Source organism: Mya arenaria, chromosome 5, assembly GCF_026914265.1.
Source record: "Mya arenaria isolate MELC-2E11 chromosome 5, ASM2691426v1".
Lineage (NCBI taxonomy): Eukaryota > Metazoa > Mollusca > Bivalvia > Myida > Myidae > Mya > Mya arenaria.
The window spans coordinates 52,446,121-52,467,899 of record NC_069126.1 but is presented as its reverse complement, the minus strand read 5'-3'; the positions used below and the strand labels follow the sequence as shown (position 1 = coordinate 52,467,899).

The 21,779-nt window shown below is 34.9% G+C and overlaps 1 protein-coding gene across 1 annotated transcript in view; it reads right to left on the bottom strand.

The window, feature by feature from the left end:
* LOC128234910 (uncharacterized) overlaps window positions 1-21,779 on the bottom strand; it is a 63,907-nt gene that overhangs the window by 17,396 nt on the left and 24,732 nt on the right. The window contains exons 3-6 of the mRNA XM_052949530.1: window positions 5,655-5,678; window positions 3,312-3,425; window positions 2,853-2,960; window positions 1,093-1,125 (exon numbers count right to left, since the gene is read on the bottom strand). Of these exons, the coding sequence (XP_052805490.1) occupies window positions 1,093-1,125; window positions 2,853-2,960; window positions 3,312-3,425; window positions 5,655-5,678 (279 nt within the window). The remainder of the gene's footprint in view (window positions 1-1,092; window positions 1,126-2,852; window positions 2,961-3,311; window positions 3,426-5,654; window positions 5,679-21,779) is intronic.

Below are 21,779 nucleotides of genomic sequence, written 5' to 3'. Positions count from 1 at the left end.
ATTTAAGGAAGGACATCGTATGAAATGATTGTTTTAAAGTAACTCACTCATGGTTTGTTAAATGCACTCTTTTAATTATGAAATAACTGTGGGAAATCATAAGGAGTGTTAAAACAAAAATACCAAATTTAGCTGGAATCCTTTAGCAAACGTTGATATTTGCTCAAATTACGGCTGTGGTGTTGCTTGATTGGTTAATTGACATTATCCCGTATTGTTATCAATGAATCATTAACAGGTCAACATATTCACCACTTTTGTTAAAGTCCTGGTGGCCGTGTAGATACGCCGGCTGTTTTCTATTTTTTTCTTGACTTTACTTGCGTGGGTTTGAACCCCACTAAAGCCAAAATACTTTATTATGCTATGACTGTATTTTTTTCTGCATTTTTTTTGGTCCAAAAACATGAGCGAGTCACTTTAAATCTGTGTTTGTGTAATCAACAAAAGTGAATAAAATAAAATTGAAACAAATAAATCTTTTTTTATTTTAAATAATAAATTTAGCTGTTTTCACGATGAAAATATATTACAAGACCAACTTAATGGCGGATGTAAACTTTAGACATAATATGGACACAAATGTGTTGGGTTTAGTGCTATATTTTTGTATTTTGGATGTATCGAATGTTCCTTATTTCAAACTTTTTTCCTAGGTTCCAATGACTTTGACATAACAAGTTTGGAATGTATACTCTTCAAAGTAGAAAACCAACAAGAAAGGGCCATACGTCTAGTCAAAATAGACACAGCACAATAAAATTTTGTCATTGTTAACTGCATCTGGGTCTTGCATGTGACATGCCCTTTTCTCATGGTGAACATTTGTGCCAAGTTATTTTAAAATGACTCAGTAAATGGCCAAATGACAGCCTGAACAAGTCCAAATCAGACCCACAGACATATGCACGCACATCCACTGACACTCTGACAACTATGTCAAGCTCATTGGAAGCAAGCTTGACAAAAGTGAACATTCTCTGTTCTAAAACTAAATTTTTACATAAATAAAGAGGCACATGTCTTTTCTGAAATATCACAATAAATCATTAATAGTTTTCTTGTTTATAATTATAACTTAATTTGACATACCTTTACAACTGTCTTCAATGCCGGAACAACATTCTACAACAAAAGAATACAAGACACAAATGAATGATGAATTCAGAAAACAATTTTCATTGGAAACCCGATTTTGGGTCTTATAAACAAACTTGACATTTTTACATTTTTTATACAACATGAAAGAAAAAATATTTGACCTTGTCGGAGTAATAGCCCATTGTGACCATAAACTTTTAGGCGACAACATGAATGCCATGCAAAACATACTTTCCTATGATGCTATACATATCTGTAATGTTTGAATGAAATTTGAATACAATTGAGTATTATTAGTTACCGTGGAGATCTATAGTTACAGAATCTGATGGACTATTTACTACTTTGTATCTCCATGCTTGGGGATTTTATAAATAGCATCTTGGTAATGTAAATGTAACTTTTCGTTGTGCATTTTAAGGGTAATAAGGTGTTATAAACAGTAGTTTGTTTCCCTTAAACTGCCTGAGAGCATAAACACTGATTGGCTTACTAAGTTTATCTTCAGTACTACATTTTCTGACTGAGAGATATATTCACTAGCATCCTGAGACTAAGTTCAGGGCTTTTTCTGCCCAGTTTGGGAAAAAGACCCTAATTATTTTGGGAAAACTTGCATCATGGAATATGCGGAAATTGGGAAATTTTACAGTTAAAAGAACAAGCTTTCCAGTCTCCTGCGAATGAGGAAATTTTTAAGTATAAGTTTCCTTTCCCTTTCAAAAGACCTGAAAAGGCTGAAATATCAATTGCAACAAATAATGACAGATAATTTTTCATACCGATCTCTGAATGTGATGGAAATCAATGGTTTCTTAATTTAATTACCCCCAAAACTGTACATCACATAATTTATTATTATGTTGAATGAACCAGTACAGGTAAAAAGTCATTCATAACAATAAAAAAATGTTATATTTTGCTTTCGGAATGGGTTTGATAGTCAGATCCATGGGTTCTTTAGAAAAAGCCCTGGAGTTTCAGATTAAAAAGCAAATCTTATTTTATTGTTATAGTCCTACTACTAAAGCATTGATAGTGATAATCGCTGAGCATGTTCCAAAGAACAGGTACAGGCTTTATTATAATTAATTCCCAGAGGTAGATACAGGACTTGATGTTAAAGTGGGCCCATGCAACGTGGACCCCTGGATTCATCCCTCCAAATTTGGTCTTAATTTTTAGAGTCCTCCTTAAGAGGCAGACTTTAGATGCTTAACCAATTTAAGTATAAAATAATCCATTCAGGTATATTCTATGCATATTTGTTTTTCTATATTGCCTTAAAAAAATCTGGATCTGTTATACAACACAATGAACTTTTTGTTTCTGATTGTGAGTTTCAAACCTAGACTCAAACACAAGTGAATATGTAATAGATACAGCGAAACGGTTTCTTACGTCTGTAAAAGGGCACTTTTGAAGAAAAAAATGAGTAACTGTATCTAAATTATACGATAATAAGTGTATTGCATATATTAGTGAGCAAATAAATGCATTAATAAATAAACAAATACAGATTTATAAATTATAGATAAATAGAAATAAATTTCCAAAATATAAACATTAGATTAATATCATGGCCTTTCTAAATACAATGTATCGGCTAATGGGATTACTCAAAATTCTCGTGCAGGTCCACTTACAACAAGAAGACACTTTTTCAATAGCTCTGCTTGGGGTATAGTGTATAAGCCAAGGTGAGCGAACATTGACTTTTTCAATTGTGTTAATGATGTAGCAAACATTACCTTTGCTCAGGCAGATGGCACTTAAAATCAGCCCAGTCAATGCAGCAATGGAGAGAATAATGGCGCAAATCAATAGGATTGCTCCTATTGGCCGATTTGGAGGAAAAACTGAAATAAAAAAGCTTTGTATATCAATGCAATAAATTTAATATTTTCATATCTAATACATTTATAACAGATACATTCAAGAGTTTACTTCAAATACCTCCTAAAATAAATATTCATTAACTTTACATTTAATAAGTGGCTCAATATGAACAGTATTATTACAACATCATAGCTGATAGGTTATATGAGCTATGCTTAATAGCTGTGTTCATATTGTGAGGCCTTCAGAAAGCACCAATTAAAGCTATAACTTTAATATTAGGCCTCATACAAATTGGGTCAGGAAGCTTAACTCCTTGACCACCACTTCTTCTTATATACATACAATAACAATGATCATATAATTATTACCTGCATGAAAGCAAAACACTAACACAGCCATTACGCAAATGCACAGAGCTAAGGTTGTGCCACAGGCAGCATCTCTCTTCTTCTTGTCCTTGCAGCAACAGCAGTCAGTGTTTTCTGAAATGAGACATACAACTTACAATAATACAAAGAAACTACAGAAAAAAGCTACAGGAACATGCTCATGAAGACTATCCCATAAGACAGATATTGATTGCAAGGCACAACATTCCCTGCACTCTGAAAAATATTGCTAAAATATTAATGGTGATTACACTGTTGGCCATCAACAAGCCACTTTTATATGATTGCCTTTCCAAATAGTTCCAAAGAGATATTTTAAAATAAATGGATACTGAAATTTATAATGGTACAGTGCCTTTATTGAACTGTGAAAAAGTATCCAACAGGTATATCAAAAATATGTACATGAAAATAGCCAAGCATGCACTGGGCAGGATGAAGATTTATGCAGCAAAAACACCACATTGCAAAAAGGCTGATTCAAATGAACAACATTTCAGAAGGTACAAATACTGTTCATGTTTATCTTAGTAAATCTGCTGTTTGCTTAGGCTCTCTAATATTTTACACAAATGGAGTTTAATTTAGAAATATAACAATAAGCTAGACTTTATTAAGTTAAACTTAAAGTTTATATAATGTGCATTAATATATCATGTTCTTTTTAAAATACAATACTGTTTTATATGCCTAGACTTTCAGACAATGCGAAAAACTTTTTTTTTACAGGACATTGTGACACTAAAAGTTTACCTGTCACAACAAATTTATACCTGTCGCAATGTTACAAACAGTATTCAGTAACATCAGCCTAAATGGTCATTTTAAGCCTCTTATTTAAATTTATATTTTTTTTAATTCCCCACTATAACATGTTTAGATTTTCTTGGTTATATGTGTCCTACTGTTATAAAATAAAAAGAAAGCTGAACATCAAGGCATAAAAATCAATATTTTGGATCTTTAAGTCATCTTTTTTTTTCTCCCTTGCCTCCCAAAAAACTCATATTAATAGTCCTCCTTCGGTTCGTCCAACCATAAAGCAGCTAGATCTTACTCTTTTTATTCATCTTGAAATTAAAAATACAGAATGGTTATAAAACATAATGAATGGTATTACAAGTCAAAGTCAGACACAACATTTATGCAAAAGCAAATTAGAGTTTATATTCATTTTGACAATGTTAAACAGAGCGGAAAGAGTGTCAGCAAGGTATATTCTTCATCATCATCATCATCATATTTAAATTAGCTTGATTGCTGGGATCCACTTCGCTGAACTAATACATACTTAATTTTGCAATTTCAGAACATTTCTGTAAAATCCTGTCTTTTAATTAGTACGAGCTAAAATCGGAGCCTTACGTGTATTTTCAGGTTTTACCGAAACATGTGCAAAATGGTTTTTAGAAATAGTGATACACTGACTAATACGCTGAATAATCATGATATCATAGTTGAAAATAACAATAAACATTTATTGAAAACTATCAAATAGTAAGTGAAAGTCAATTTTCTGAAAACAAATTTTCGCCGGTCAAAATGGAAATAATATATATATACCAGACACGTCTGTCACTGTCCGACAGACATTCACATTGACTGGACTTTCATCAGTGTTTTGTTACTGCATACTAATATATGGTTGCTGTTATAAATTACAGGGATATACATGTGGCTTAAAAACAACATTTTTAATAACTATATGCACCTTTTAAATGTTTAGCTATTTCCTTTCTTTTAAATACACATGAATATATGATGTCCACATCACCGGAGCTAGTCCTTGAATAGTCAAACGTATACATGTAATATCATGACTGCAAAAATAAGTTACGGGCCTGTTTTAATGAACCAGACAATAAATGTAACCAAGCCCCACCCCCCTCCCCCAAGAATAGCGAAAACTTTTATTTTCAGTCCAGCCAATTATCCCCCCAAAATGCCCCCGCAACCCAGGATACTAAGGTTACAAGGCCCATTCCCCACTATTTTCGAAGTGAAAACAAAACCACCGCATTTACTCAGCACTGCCGGGTCTCCTGGAAGGTAAAAACACGGCCCATTTCCCCTGCTATCCCCGGATTTATTTTACATGGCATAGATTATAAGGATCAATCCATTTACCAAACGAATATTGTGTTAAGGAGCATACATTTTCAAGCGCCGATTGGCTGCAGTCTGAGTATCATAGTTTTAACACCATGCAGCCAAAAAAATGAGTAGATTCATAGCAAGAGTGTGAGTGTACGTACCATGCATTAGACAACGAGAAAAGTTTACATTTTAAACTATGATATACAGTGTATAAATAATTATTACCTGGAGTAGATTGTGTAGATGTTGCTGTTAATACAAATGAAATAATTCAGCTATCCAGTAAAAAAGGGTTAAAATCGGTCCGTTTGTCAATTTTAATTATATATAGAATTTGCTTTTTTGAAAATCCTTTGTCTCCCCCATTGTGTGACCTTGAAGTGTGGCCAATTAATCCATATTCAATGATCATGACCTTGACCTTTGGCCCACTAATCTCAAAATCAATAGGGTCATACCTAGGTCATAAAAAACTTGCATACCATGCAAGTATGAAGTTTCTGGACCCAGAATTTGAACTTTTGAACATTTAACAAATTTTTCATTGTTAATGTCATCCTTGCAAACTTTAGAAAATTAACTGCTTTGGAAGTTAAATTTAATACACTTGTGATCTGCAGAATTTCTAAAAAGATTTGAGACTGTTTCAGCTGTACTTGTTTTATTTAAATATATATGAGCAGCACATAAAATATTTCACCTTTTAACTTTCGAAACAACACACTGTTGACAACAATTGTAACATGAGCAAGGTCCTATCCACCTATTGTTCATTCCACAGGTACATTGTAATCAATAGTCAGTAGTCTGGCCCTCTTGAAACTTAAGTGGGAATTAAGCATTTTTAGTCCCAAAATCACATTTAAACATACTTTTTCTAGTTATTAATGCACCAGTCAGGCAATTGTAACCATGCCCTCCCTCCCCTTGGTCAGGGGTATACCAGGGAAAAAGAGGGAATGTGGCATGTTTTTACTTTTTTTGTTCATCAACTTCATTAAAAGATCTTGGTTGATTAATGAATTATAATAGGCTAGTTTGATGAACAAATGTTCAAGAACATAGGTTCATGAACCACCGGAGAGCAGTTCATGAACAGTGTGTTTAATGTTTTGTTAAAGAAGACTCAGTTAAAGAATAAATGATGAACTTTTAACGAACCTGATCAGTCATATGTGGCTCAAGAAATATTCTTAACAAGGTGTTGAAAAAAAAAAGAGAAGAATTTCTCATGAACCAAAACAACTGGATCAGAAATATTTTTGAATTGGTGTAAGGAATAGTTTACTCATACACAACTTCTATTTTAGTAACCATGCTGTACATTCTACCGTAAATGACTTGTTATATGTTGTGTCGTAAGACTATTATTTTAAAAAAAAATATTGTATTGTCTTTTAACCAGTCATTTACGGTATATAATTGATAGGCATTCACAGTCGTTTAAATGTTTATTATAATTCACAGTTTATTAAATATTAAATTCAGCAAATGTCTGGAATCTTTATAATATTATTACTTTGGTCTGAGATAACGTCAATGTGCCAAACAGTAGTTTTAATCTCCACTATTAGACAGTCTAAAATGTAACATATTAGCTGATAGCTGGTAAAATTGATCATTAATAGATGTGATTTCTATCCTCTAGAGCAATTCAAAGTCCATTATACCTGCCGTCCACTAGGCCCCCAAAGGGTTCGCAAAGCGGAATTTGCAAAATCGGGATGTTTCAGCTGATGTCTGCCCGATGTTCGAGAACCCTTTTGTGTTCTTCCTTAATTAACACTTCTGGAAACCTTCTTGGCACTTTGGGCCAAATCAGGATCAAAAAAAAAATCGGTATCTAAATTAAATTAATAGTTTTAAAATTTGGACGCTGAAGGTGTAATTCTGGATGACCTTGGGATCTTTGGAAAACCATCTGGAACCAATCGCAAAGTTCGGGAACCAATTGCTATTTACTCTGCATCTTCAGAAAGCCTCCTACAAGGCTTCGTAATCTTTTAGCTATACATTCCTTCAATTCAGATTCATTAAAGATCTAGGAGTCTGGCTCGAAGCCCATGCCCCCCAGATCAAACCAGATAAACTTATAGTTTGCATCGACTAACACCAGGACAATGCTAAAGAAGTCCTTGTAATTGTGATACAAACTTCCCGAACACAGTGGCTTCTTGATTTCCACATGTTTGCCAACCAGGGCACCAAGAGTATGAGGCATGTTCCACCTTCTCTAAAATCGGACATCCACTTCAAGCCAGGCCTCTGGAGTATTGGGAATGGCCAGAACGTCATCCTTATACTCCTGAAGCAGAGCAGTACACACTTCTGGGACGAAATGGAATACACTTTCCACAGCAACACGGAAGTCATACACCAAGGCGGCGTATGTGTCCCAAGATGCCATGTACCTCAGCGCCATCTCAAGCTTTAGGCCAGCAGGAAGGGCAATACGGAACCTGGTGTCCTTTTTTCTGAATGTGAGGCATTAATCGCTGGAATATGTTATCAAACTTTGTTGACATGATCCTCAAATAACTTTTGAAGGAGGAGGTATCTTCATTTTGGAGTTCTTACATCAGTGTATCATATTGTCCACACTGAAGCCTCCTGTCGTCTGTGGAGCCAGGGGCGTAACTACCATCAATGGCATCTTCTTCTTCTCTGTCTCAAATACAAAGCCTGGAGTAAATGAAGCCAAGCATGGCATCCATTTCAGCTTGGATTTGAAACTTAAGTGCAAGGTAAAGGCCTCTAACATGGTGTCCCACTAGCAACAGTTACTGATAACAGAATAGTAGTTCGGCATCATTTATATACCCCTACTCTCAACTCTGCAACATTTCAGCATTCTATCGCCGACAATTTGACAACTCTTCAGCATATTCTGCAATGTAACCACAACCATTCCGCATGATCGAGAAACTTTCGGGAGCCATCCGGAACTGTTGGTACTCTTCCGCATCGCATTCGGCTACTTCAGATAGGTTTTCGGCATTTATAACGCAACCTTTCGTATGCCACTCCGTGAATGTATCAGAATACATGCCGAACAGCCCCGATGGCAAAGCGCCGCCCATTTATTGATGAATGATCCCAAATGGTTTCCAAAACTAGCAAAATTTTATCGACAACCCTTCTACAAAGCATTGGAGCTGTAGGGGATAGCAGCTATTAGTTGTCTTCATCACTGACAAAATTTGCAAACACAGTTTAAAGACAACAATAAGCCGCCATTTTGATTTGAACCGGAAGTTCATTTCTGCAGACGATTATGGATGAACCTTTCAATTTTTGTGTAGGGTCATTTGAACACGATGACAAACTGGTGATTTCTCACCTATCACTTGAACAGTATTGTTGAACTAATTTGGTTTTGTACCCCGTTATTTAATGACAACATCAAGTGTCTGTTACAATTTTGGGAAAGATCAGCATGTCAATAGTCAATAGTCAAAATTACAAATCTAAATTGGCTATGATTGCTAAATAGCATGGCTAACGTATTGCCACATCAAGAAAAGCTATTAACACATATCCGAAAATGTGTGACATATTTGTTTTTCAGACATTTGAACTGGCTTTTTTGGGGGGGGGGGGGGGAAATTGGGTGTGTATTTTATTGGATGGCGGGGTCAGACCCCGACAGATTGAGGGCTTTTTAAAGCCCTTGAACAAGGCATTCATTGGGAAAAATCAATAATCATACATGTTAATTTATTTCTAGTTAATTTTCATCATACGTGTGTTACTTCAAACCAAAAAACAACATCTATGGTCCAAACATGCTATGTCAACATCAGATATCTCGACTTTCCAGTTGTGGTAACTTTTTTCTCCGTTCCCGAATTAATTCCGTCTTATTCTATATAAAAATAAATCTGCTTGAGTCAATTTTTCTATCTTAATTCTTTCGCTATGTCAACCTCCTATTTCAGTCTCTTATGGTCAAATTTCACACATTGTCCTTGTCCCTTATGTCAAAATGTAGATCGAGTTGTAGGTTCGAAAATATTAATGACGGTTTGTGGCTAAATTATCGTGCATATCAAAATAACAAACTGTCATAATTGGAGATTTACGTAACTTGGTAAGTGTGAATTGAAGTTGTCTGTTTATGTTTTGGATTAAAGGACATTTTTCTTGCCCAAGCTATTCATTGAAACGCACACAGAGGCCAATGACATCCTCAAAAAATTCGACAACATCGAAAGTTACTTGATAATAAATTTCTTTACAATGCATGTAGAAAACAAACTGGCATAACATACTTGTTTTAACCAGTATAATTTGATACAAATAATTTTTATTTCATTTTATTTTTCAATAATTATACATATATTGTTTTCATGTCAGAACCAGACCGTTCAATGGCAGAAGACAGTGTCGGACATAAATCAAACTCAAATGTGTTGGGACTGATGATATTTTTTTTGGACTTTTTTCCCTAGGTCCCGACAAAGTCGACAAAATGAGTTTTGACTGTACATAATATCAATCGTTTGTGCACAACATTTTATACTTAATGTGATGCTATGCATGTACAAAATAACAACATTTTAAAATTATTCTTCTGCTTTTCAATACGTTGGGTCAATTTCGGGAAATATATAAATAAACATTAACAGTATTTTCATAATAACTTTTAGTATTATTTAATTGGTAGTAGCTGATTATTTCCTATGATGATAATCAATTTTGGTGGTTCATTTTCATCTGAATATGGATTATGAAATGTGTACGATTATCCAACATGTTTAAAATTAAGCATAAAATTATGGTTAAGTATATTAAAAAAAAAAATACATAAATATAATAGGCTTAAACTAAAATACTGTATAAATACAAAATACAAATATTGCACATGTATCTTGAACATTCATAATCTCATTAAGGGTCTTCATGTTCTAACAAAATTAAGTGACAGTCATTTGCCCACAGGAAATTGCTCAAAAAGAAGTTGACAATATATAATAGTTCACATACAGTCATTTTAAGTTTAATATCTCTATTGCTTTCTATTGTGATAAACTTATTTTTAAATTCATTTTTGTTTGTTTTAAGAAATAAGAAGAAAAATATTGTTGATGTATTACATGACTATACTCCTGTGACCCTTACAGAAGCAAAGAGGACTACATGTGTATCATGTTACTATAGTATCTGGAGTGACAAAAAAATAGACTTTCCATTTAGGCTACACAAAGCATATAACACATCATAATGGGCATATGAAAAAGATTCAGTGTCATAATTTCATAATCTCAATCAACACACATATATATATATTATCTACTATAAAGTACACCAAAACGGATCTACAGGACTACTAGCAAGAATTCATTAACCATTAATTGAACAGTATGAGAATCATGTCTAACCAAAAATTCAGTATTTGGATCATTATCTTAATTATCATTTGATATATATGCAAAGTATAAATATTATCATCATAATTCTAATGTTATGAAGGCAACAATCAGACCTTTTCATTTTTAAACAAATAAAAACAAATATGATATGAAAACAAATCCATCCAGTTCTTAAAAAGTAACATGGTGTCAGCAACATCAGATTCTGTGTAGTTTTAACAGTTGAGCTTTAAATTTTGGATATCAGTCTGCACATGATTTTGATCAGTGTGAATACAAGACATTGATTGGTCAGTTTAAAAAAAACATTGCATAATGAAACAATACCGAAAAGCAAAAAAGAAAACGGTTGTCATCTTAAACCACCTATACCTGTAAACAGTCAGGCTAAACATTTGTACTTTGTGAAAACAGATTTGATTGCGTGTTTATAATCATTTTGTCATTGGCAGTTGTGCTAGTTGTGGACTGTCAATCCAATGCTTCAAAATCCCTAAAAACTAAATCTTTTTGCAAACACTAGTAACTGTATTGATGGTTTCATCATTCCTGTTATTGCAGCCATTTTCAATGTCCTCAATACATATCCCATTTATCTGTATATGTGTATTATCATTGAAAAATCCCTCCAGATGGATATGTGGCCAAGTGTCCTCTACCAGAAGTTGCAGGCCTATGCCTTCCCTCATTCATTTGGTACTCATAAGGTAAGAATCTACTTGACCTGTGCCTTTGTGGATTTCCAGGATAGGACGTAGGAGGATGCACTGCATAATTTGAGTTATTGTAAGCTGATTTGTGGTTTGGCATGCCATGTCCATGTGCAACTGGTTTGTGTTCTCTATCTGTAGAATGATGGTTTCAAGGTCCCATGATGATATTCCTATTTATGTAATTTGGGGGATAAATAGAATAGTTACTACACCCATGAGGTCCCCCATAGAAATATGAGCTACTAGTTGCTTGTCCCGAATATTTTTTCTTGTGGCCATGTTTGTGTTTAGCTGTGACAGATGTCCGTGATCTGTAAAGGAACAGTCCTAGGAATGCGAGGAGACCACACAATCCAACTCCACCAACTGTTGAGGATACCACAATTATGATCGTTCTTTCACTTATTTGAATGTCGTTACTGGTTGTGGGAGGAGGTTGTCTGGATGTCCTTGTTAAAGTAGAAGAAGCAGATGTTGTAGTACTTGTAGTAGTGGTACTAGATGTAGTGGGTGGGGAAGTATTGGTAGTAATGGTACAAGTAGTGGTAGTAGGAGTAGTGGTAGTAGTGGTAATTCTGGTACTAGCAGTAGCTGTAGTGGTTGGCCCTGGTAAGAATAGGAAAACTCATTTATTTTTGTGCTTTATTGCCATAGACCTCGATAAGCACAACTTGAACTGGTTGTTTTCCCATCACTTTCATTGTATCAAAAAAAGTTTTAAAACTGAGTATCACCTTCAGGTTGTTGTTTTTGTCCTTGGATATCATCTTCATCTTGTTATTTTTGTCCTAAGAAAGTAACTAGAGATTGCTTTTTTGAAAAAGCGCTTGTCTACCCTATTGTGTGATCGTAGCTGAGAAAAAATAAATGATGGCCATCAAATTTGTAATTTTGGACAGGAGACGAACCAATAGTGAAGTTTTGTTTATTCACCCGTATTAAATAGTGAACATCTACTGCGACCTTGACCTTTGACATACTGATCTCAAAATCAATAGGGGTCATCTACTATACCAAGTATGAAGTTCCCTGGTTCACCTCATATTCACGGCGACCTTCACCTTTGACCTAGTGATCTCAAAATACAGACTGACGGATTGAAGCACTGGAGAAAAACAATATGTCTCCCCATGAATGGGGTAGACATAATAAAGTGTTTCAATGGTTCACATAATTAAGTCATCCAACTATTTAACAACTTTTCTATTTAAGCCAAAGGTAAATTTGTTTCCCTGAAAAATCTAAAAATCAAAAAAGAAAAGGGTTGTCATCTTAAACCACCCATATCTGAAAAATCTAAGAAACAAAACAAAATTGTAAATAAAATGTTTTGTTCAATTTACGTGACCTTCCTTAAAATCTATATGCATCCAATGATATTCATGCATTAAGGCCAAATTCGACCAAATTTGAGAAAATGTATCTGTTAATTCAGTATATATATTTTATATATACAAATAGAAAAATAATTTCTCCCAGTTCATTTTAAGGGCATGCTAGAAAATTGTTTGTCACCAGGTTTTTCAGCACAGCCTCCATCTCAAATAAACAGATAAAAGGGCAGTCACAATGGTAGTCCCCTCAACCATTGCTGAAGCAGTGCTGCTACTCTTTCCTCGTTCTGTAAACACACAAGCATCATCAGACCACAGAAAAAATGGCACAACAAATCCCTGTCAGGGGACCTTTCAATTACACATTTTATTCAAGCTAACATTTTTATATGAAATGTAACCAGAAAGGATAAATGTAATCATAGCTGTTATAACTACACATCAAGGTCATGACATGGCTACACACATCAGTGTCATGTCATGACTACACACATCAATGTCATGTCATGACTACACACATCAAGGTCATGTCATGACTACACACATCAAGGTCATGTCATGACTACACACATCAAGGTCATGACATGACTACACACATCAAGGTCATGTCATGACTACACACATCAAGGTCATGTCATGACTACTCATCAAGGTCATTCAATGACTACACACCAAGGTCATGCCATGACTACACATCAAGGTCATTCAATGACTACACATCAAGGTCATTCAATGACTACACATCACAGTCATTTAATGACTACACATCAAGGTCATGTCATGACTACACATCAAGGTCATGTCATGACTATACACATCAAGGTCATGTCATGACTCCACATCAAGGTCATGTCATGACTATACACATCAAGGTTATGTCATAACTACACCTCATGGTCGATCATGTCATGACTTATTAACACATCAAGGTCATGTCATGACTACACAATCATCAAGGTAATGTCATAACTACACATCAAGGTCATTCAATGACTACACATCAATGTCATGTCATGACTTCACATCACAGTCATTCAATGACTCCACATCAAGGTCATGTCATGACTATACACATCAAGGTTATGTCATAACTACACCTCATGGTCGATCATGTCATGACTTATTAACACATCGAGGTCATGTCATGACTAAACATCAAGGTCATGTCATGACTATATACATCAATGTTATGTCATGTCTACACATCAAGGTTATTACATATATAACCATGCATGCTTAGAAATCATTTTAGTTTCGGGCACAATGTACAATATCATGTCTTTTTTTTTATTCAAACATATACAAAAAGCACTTCATACAGCTATTCGTAGAAAACATTTGACATGTATATAAAAAGTATCTTTCATATGAAGAACCAATTGTTTTGCGATTTTCTGATATAGAAAAAAAGGGGGGAAATTGGGCGAAAAAAAAAAAAAATGAAAGAAAGAAAATACCCATATTTTTTTAATAAGAAGAAGAAAAGGAGAAGAGACAATCTGGCTTTCTAAAATGAATTATATATCTGATTATTATAAAAGAAAAGCCCATTTTTGCAAATGGACATTTAATTTTATCTTTCATAATAGCTATTTCACGTTCAATATTGATTCAAATATATAAGTATTTTTCAAAATTTCGGAAGTTAGAAATTTTTTGAACAGAAAATGTAGAATTTTAGAAGTATAACTATGAAGTTAATGCAGCTATAATTTCTTTCAACGGTTATTCCTAATATTAAAAACATTTTTTAGATTTAGTTCAATTCTTATATTTTTTGAGTGGAGAAAGCGTTTCAAATCATTCTACAGGTCTTGTATGATATGACATTCCCAGAACATGTGGTTTATTGTTTCCTCAAAGTTGGAACACTAGTTGCATAAACTAGAATGGGATAATTTGCATTTAAATAGATATTTATTTGTTGGTATAATTCTGTTGATTATCTTAAACTGAAAGGCTCACATACATGTGTCAATTGTTGCTATAATTTTTATGGCAGGGAATATACTTCCTTCCAATTAAGTGTTTCGTTTAAAGAGTTTTCCCATATATGTTTGTGTTTTATTTTAAAAGTGTTATTTTGAATATGTTTATTATACAGAAACTGCCTTATCTTTTTTTGGGTCTTAATTTTTTCCAACATCGAAAAAATCATGTCTGCCAAATGGAGCATGAGTGGAAACATTTTAGCACTAAAGGTGAAGCAATTTACCACTGATGTTTTACAGTTACTGCAATAGTGTACAAAATTTGAATTCACTAGCCCATTCGAGGTTACCAGATAAGAAATTTTACTAGCCCGAAACCAATTGCACTAGTCCAAACTTAAATAGTGAAAAAAACTGAGTTATGCCATCTTAACTAAAGAAGAAGTGAAAAACTGTTCCTGTATAGTGAAGGTTTACCCAATCTAGATGTTTAAAAGTTTGGCATGTTGTAGTGATTAAATAAATTTGCAACTTACAACAGAACCCTAAAGAAGACTCATCATCATCATCTACAATGTTTGCATCACTCGGCAAGGAATATACTCCTTGCCAAGTGATGCAAACATTGTAGATGATGATGAACATGCCAAACTTTTAAACAATTGTGTTTTGTGTCATAAAAAGTGAAAACTGTTAATAATGGACTCTGGACTTCCTGACAAAACCATAGGAAGTTAGGAACTGTCGTATTTTGTAATGTTTGGTCTTGTTCCATTATATATTCTTAAACCATTATAAAACATTTAGTGATTTCAGGTGTTATAGATTAATGTATGTTCAATTGCATAACTTAGGTTTTTGAATATCTTTCAAATGCTTTTGTTCTGTAAGATTTTGTTCTGTAAATCTGTTGTTTAAACTGACCTGGAAGTAAATAAGTTGTAACATGCAATATGGATATACAATGTTTCTAATAAATGCATGTCACCTATCTTGCCCAATGCAGACATTTGGAGCTATAAAAAATGTGTTGTGACTCTACACTTGCGCTAGAAGTAGACAATATTAAAAGGGAACAATTTTAGAAGAATAAGAAATGTGTTTTGGCTCAAGGTTTTTCCATATAAGTCAACATATGTATATGTATTTGCTATTATATTTGCTCTTTAGAAATTATTTTGTTTTTTTAGCTACTTTATTCCATGGGTAAACCAGCCATATATTTTGGTGGTATTCCTTGAAAAGTTTACCGCTGGTATTCCTGTGGTATTTTGGAGTATCAGAAGTAAACTTTTAGTGGAATACCTCCAAACTTTACAGCTGGTATTCCAGTTGTATTCTAGTGGTTTACCACTGAAATCTTGACTGGGGATGGATGAGTGAAATCCCTGTATTTATAGGCTGAGTTTCAATTATGTATAAATTGATAGAATTACATCAGCTTTGCACTAACTAACCCTAAACATTATGCAAAAGTGTGCAAAATAAGTTAAAGTACATAACATCGCTTCAAAAGGATTTCAAAATTTGTTGCTTTTCACAACATCATGGCTCACGTCTGAATTTATAAAAAGCTATACTGTGTCAATGTCAACTCAAACTCTGCCATTTAATCCATTGACTTCAACATCAGTACATATTCCAGTTATCATAATAATCTTGAGGATGGTATAAAGTGTAACCAGATTGATGGGCATGGTTAACATGGCCTTGGTGTATGTAGCCAGTTGTTGCAGGCCTTTGCCTTTCCTCATACCTAGGGTAATGATTGGGAGAGAAGTTCTGTGAGTTTCCAGAATGAACCAAATTCCCAGGGTAAACACTATATCTTGATTTAACATTGTGTGTGCTTCTCATCTGAATTCCTTCATGTCTCTGGGTTGGTTGTTGTTGATTGGTTACCCCAAGGCACCTATCCGGATATCCCTTTGAAGAGTGAGGATAACTATGCCTGGTATCCATGTAGAAGGCCCTACTGGGGTACATTTCCATATTTTGAAAATTGTTTGGCCCACTATGGATATATGCACTACCAGATTGTTGTCGTCTGGTGTTTCTCTCGTGATTATGCTTGTGTTTTCCATGTCCATGTCTCCTAGCTCTGTACAGAAACAGACCTAAGAAAACCACCAGACCTACCAACACAACACCACCTATTGATGAGGCCACCACAATAATGACTGTACTTTCATTTGAAATACCAGGGGTAAAAGAAGAATTTTCGGTAGAATCAGTTGTTTCAGCGGTTATGGAAGGTGTGGTAGTAGTAATGGCTTCAGTAGGTGTGGTTGTGGTTTCAGCAGTTGTAGTAGTAGGCGTAGTTGTTGTAGTGGATGGCATAGTAGTAGTTGTAGTATTAGGCGTGGTTGTTGTAGTGGATGACATAGTAGTTGTTGTAATGGTGGTTGTTGCAGTGGTAGGTTGACCTGGCAATGAACAGGAAGATCTTTAATTCATTTATTCACACACTGACAAGCGAAAGTATACATATATTTTACTAACCAACCTATGGGCTTGCACAGCCCTTGGCGTGTTGCAGAAAATCACATGACGCTGTGCATAAATTCGGTGTCGATCTCTACAGTACCTTATGTTCAGAGAGTAGTCAATAAGCTATCAACATCAACATGCACTTAAGAAAATGAAAAAGGCAGCAACCAAAAAGTCAGCCAGGAGCCGAGGTACATACTAGAGGAAAGATGATCCCATCTACACCATCATTCTCATCATCATCATCCAAACATTTCACCTACTCATGATCTCCTTGCTGTGGTGAGCTACTCACAGGCCCCCTTATTATAATAATACACAGACCGCATGTTCAAAAAAGTATTCCATAACATCAGACATGAGTCTTATACATCCAAATATGTCAATATGCATTGCAGATGTGTCAGATATAGGTCAGATAAAGGTTGGAAGTAAATTACTCACAGTTTATCAATTAGTTAGCTGTACATTACACATTCATGCAAGTGTATCTCAAGGTTAAATTATTAACCAATTTGGAAGGTATGTCTCCCCTATGTCTAGAGTATGCATGTAAACCTAACCTTATAATGTTAATGATGAAGACATTTGTGCTTGCACAAAAAATATTTCAGCCTCAGTGCCAACAACAACAGTATTACCAGCTTTTGTGCTTTTAACACCAGTTTACACCTGCTTTTACACCAGTGTGCTGTTAAGGTATATAAACAACCTATACGAAACCTCTAACTTATGCCAATGTACAGCTGCCTGTTGGTGAAAATTAACTTGCTTCAGCATAAATTACTGCTTTACATAATATTGTTACTACATCAGGTAGGGAACTATTTGATGCTGGTGTGGATTCTTGAAATATCTCATTCTAGTCAGCTTTAGTAATGAAACTGATTATGTGAACAATTGAAGGTAAGCATAACAAATTTTATATGATAAAAGTAAAAACAATTTAATTTTACCGCTATATGAATTACCGGTAATATAAATTAACACTTTCATTACAACTGTCTAACGATTGTTTAAACATGTGACAACACATTCAACCTCACTTTATTTGAAACAATGGTGAAGGTTTGTTCCACAGTTTGTAAAAAACAACAGCATTGTCATGCTAATTAATGTATAAATATATATATATGACTATACTATATCTAACTATTTGACAGAAAGAAAAATGTTGCTCTTTTTTTTATAAATTTTGCATGTAACCTTTGAGTAAATAACATATGAGTGTGAGTTATTGGTCCTTATAAGGTTAGAAAATTTACCAGACATATGAACTTGTCTGGTTCACACTAAGATAATATGTGCACTCGAATTTACGGTACTATAGTCAGGTAACAGTTAGGTAACTATCGGTACTGTGTTTTCTGGTAATTGGTCAACTGTGTCCAGGCTTTTCCCTTTATTGAAACATTTCACAACCATATTTATTGTATGAAGTATCTACAAAATTTCTTTTTTTTAAAAAGTGGTGAAAAATAAGCTTTGCAAAAACTACTTTTGACAAGAACCTTGACAGACATGACAGTGATATAAAATAAACTCAAGGATTCACATAAAATAACACAGGAACTTGGAACTGACATTAATTATAATGAGAATGGAAACACCAGAGAAGATGGCAGTGGCATGAAATACAATGATGAGAGCATTGATGGATACAACAATACTATAAAATATGCTGATGAAAACATCGACTGATACAGGCATGATATGAAATATTCCGATGGGAGTATCAACAGACATGGCAATGATATGAAAAACATCAAAAGGAGCTGTGGTTAGTAATTTTATCAATAGCATCAGAAACAATGATTATTAAATATATATTTTTATTTATCCTTCATGTTCTCTGGTTCTATATAAATCATAACTCGATTTCTAAATAAAAAATCTTGACAAACATTACACTGTTTGAACTGTTCACAAAGTTTTCTTTAGACTGTTGATAATGGGCGTCATCTTTGATCTGACTTCAAAAACCATAGGAATCATCTACTCTGGTCAAGGGCAACCTACTTTTGAAGTTTCCTGGTCATATATTAATCTGTTCTTAATTTAAAGTGTGAACAAAGTATTCATCAGACTGTGTAGACCTAATGACCTTGATCTTTGACCAGAAAAACAATAATTGGGAAAATACTGATCAAGGGCAACCTACTACTGATGTTTCATGGTTGTAGGTCAAACCATTCACAAGTTATATAGTAGAAAAGTTTTTAATAGACTTTTGAAAAGAATCTTGACCCGGTGGTCGAAATTAGCACAATTTAAGCCTGCATACCTGAAACTCATAACATGCCTGTCAGACTTGTTCATTATCCAATAAAGCATTTTAGCCTGACAGGCTTGTGTACTTCACTGAGAACAAAATCTCCAATTGTATCTAGTCTACTTTAAGCAGATCAACTTGTAAACCCTTCCAGGACTTGTCAGTAGACTGTCAGTGTATTTTTAGTAGTTTTTGACAGTGGGCTGAAAATGAAGTAGCCTCTAAATAGTTTCAAGGCTTTTCGGTACTAGGGCCCTGTGACCAAGTTTTTGACCCCAAATGACCCATAATCCAACCTGACATAGAAATCATCAAAACAACCTTTCTAATAAATTTCCAGAATATTTCGGCTGAAAATGTAGCCTTTAGAGACTTAACAAGGTTTTTCCATGTTTGGACTCTGTGACCTAGTTTTGACCCCAGATGACCCATATTCGAATTTGACTTTAAAATCACCAAAACAACCTTTCTGACAAAATTCCAGGATATTTGGGCTGAAAATGTAACCCCTAGAGTGTTCAAAAGGTTTTTCTATATTTGAGCTCTGTGACCTAGTTCTTGTCCCCATATGGCCTATATTCGAACTTGAGCTGGAAATCAACAAAAAACATTTCTGACAAATTTCCAGGATATTTGTGCTGAAAATATTACCTCTAAAGTGTTATCAAGGTTTTTCCATATTTGGGCTCTGTGACCGAGGTTTTACCATATTTGGGCTCTATGACCTAGTTTTTTACCCAGGATGACCTATAATCGAACTTGAGCTAGAAATCAACAAAACAAGAGCTGTCACAGTATGTGAAGAATGCCCCCAAAAGTGACATTGACCTATGACAATGTCATTACATGAAAAGTTGATCTTGCCTTTAGGTGTCAAATACACAAGGCAAGTTATTTTAAATTGCCTCTGAACATAAAAAAATACCACCCATACTTGACAATCTACACTGTTATGTCCTTATATTCAGCATTCCATTGTGAATAAACACTAAGTGTATCTTTCACCTCAGAGGTAGGGACATGGGTCTTGTACAGGACACGTTGCCTTGGTGTGTCAAACACATGTGGCAAGTTATTTTAAAACCTGTCCATACAAGAGAAAGTTACAGCCCGGACACGACAACCTATACTCTGTGTCCTTATATGCAGCACTCCATTGTGAATAAACACTAAGTGTGACCTTGAACTTAAGAGGTAGGGACATGGGTCTTGCAGGCGACACTTCGTCTTTGTATGTCAAACACATGTGGCAAGTCATTTTAAAATCTGTCCATACAAGAGAAAGTTGCAGCCCGGACACGACAACCTATACTCTATGTTCTTATATATGCAGCATTCAATTGTGAATAAACACCTCAGTGTGACCTTGACCTTAGAGGTAGGGACATAGGTCTTGTACACAACATTTCGTTTTGGTATGTCAAACAAATGTGGCAATTTATTTTAAAATCTGTCCATACAACAGAAAGTTACAGCCCGGACACGGCAACCTCTACTCTATGTCCTTATATGCAGCATTCCATTGTGAATAAACACTAAGTGTGACCTTGAACTTAGAGGTAGGGACAGGGTTCTTGCACGCGACATGGTACACCTAAGTGTGACATGGGTCTTGAACGCCACATCTTCTTGGTATGTGGAACATATGTGGCAAGTTATTTTAAAGTCTGTCCATACAAGGGAAAGTTACAGCCAGGACACGACAACCTATACTCTATGCCTTTATATGCAGCACTCCATTGAGAATAAACACCTAAGTGTGACCTTGACCTTGGAGGTAGGGGCACGGGTCTTGCACGCAACACGTCGTTTTGATATGTGGAACACATGTGGCAAGTTATTTTAAAATCTGTCCACACAAGGGAAAGTTACAGCCCGGACACGATATGCAGCACTCCATTGTGAATAAACACTAAGTGTGACCTTGACCTTGGAGGTAGGGGCACGGGTCTTGCACGCAACACGTCGTTTTGATATGTGGAACACATGTGGCAAGTTATTTTAAAATCTGTCCATACAAGGGAAAGTTACAGCCCGGACACGATATGCAGCACTCCATTGTGAATAAACACTAAGTGTGACCTTGACCTTAGAGGTAGGGACCCAGGTCTTGCACGCGACACGTCGTCTTGATATGTGGAACACATGTGGCAAGTTATTTTAAAATCTGTCCATACAAGGGAAAGTTACAGCCCGGACACGATATGCAGCACTCCATTGTGAATAAACACTAAGTGT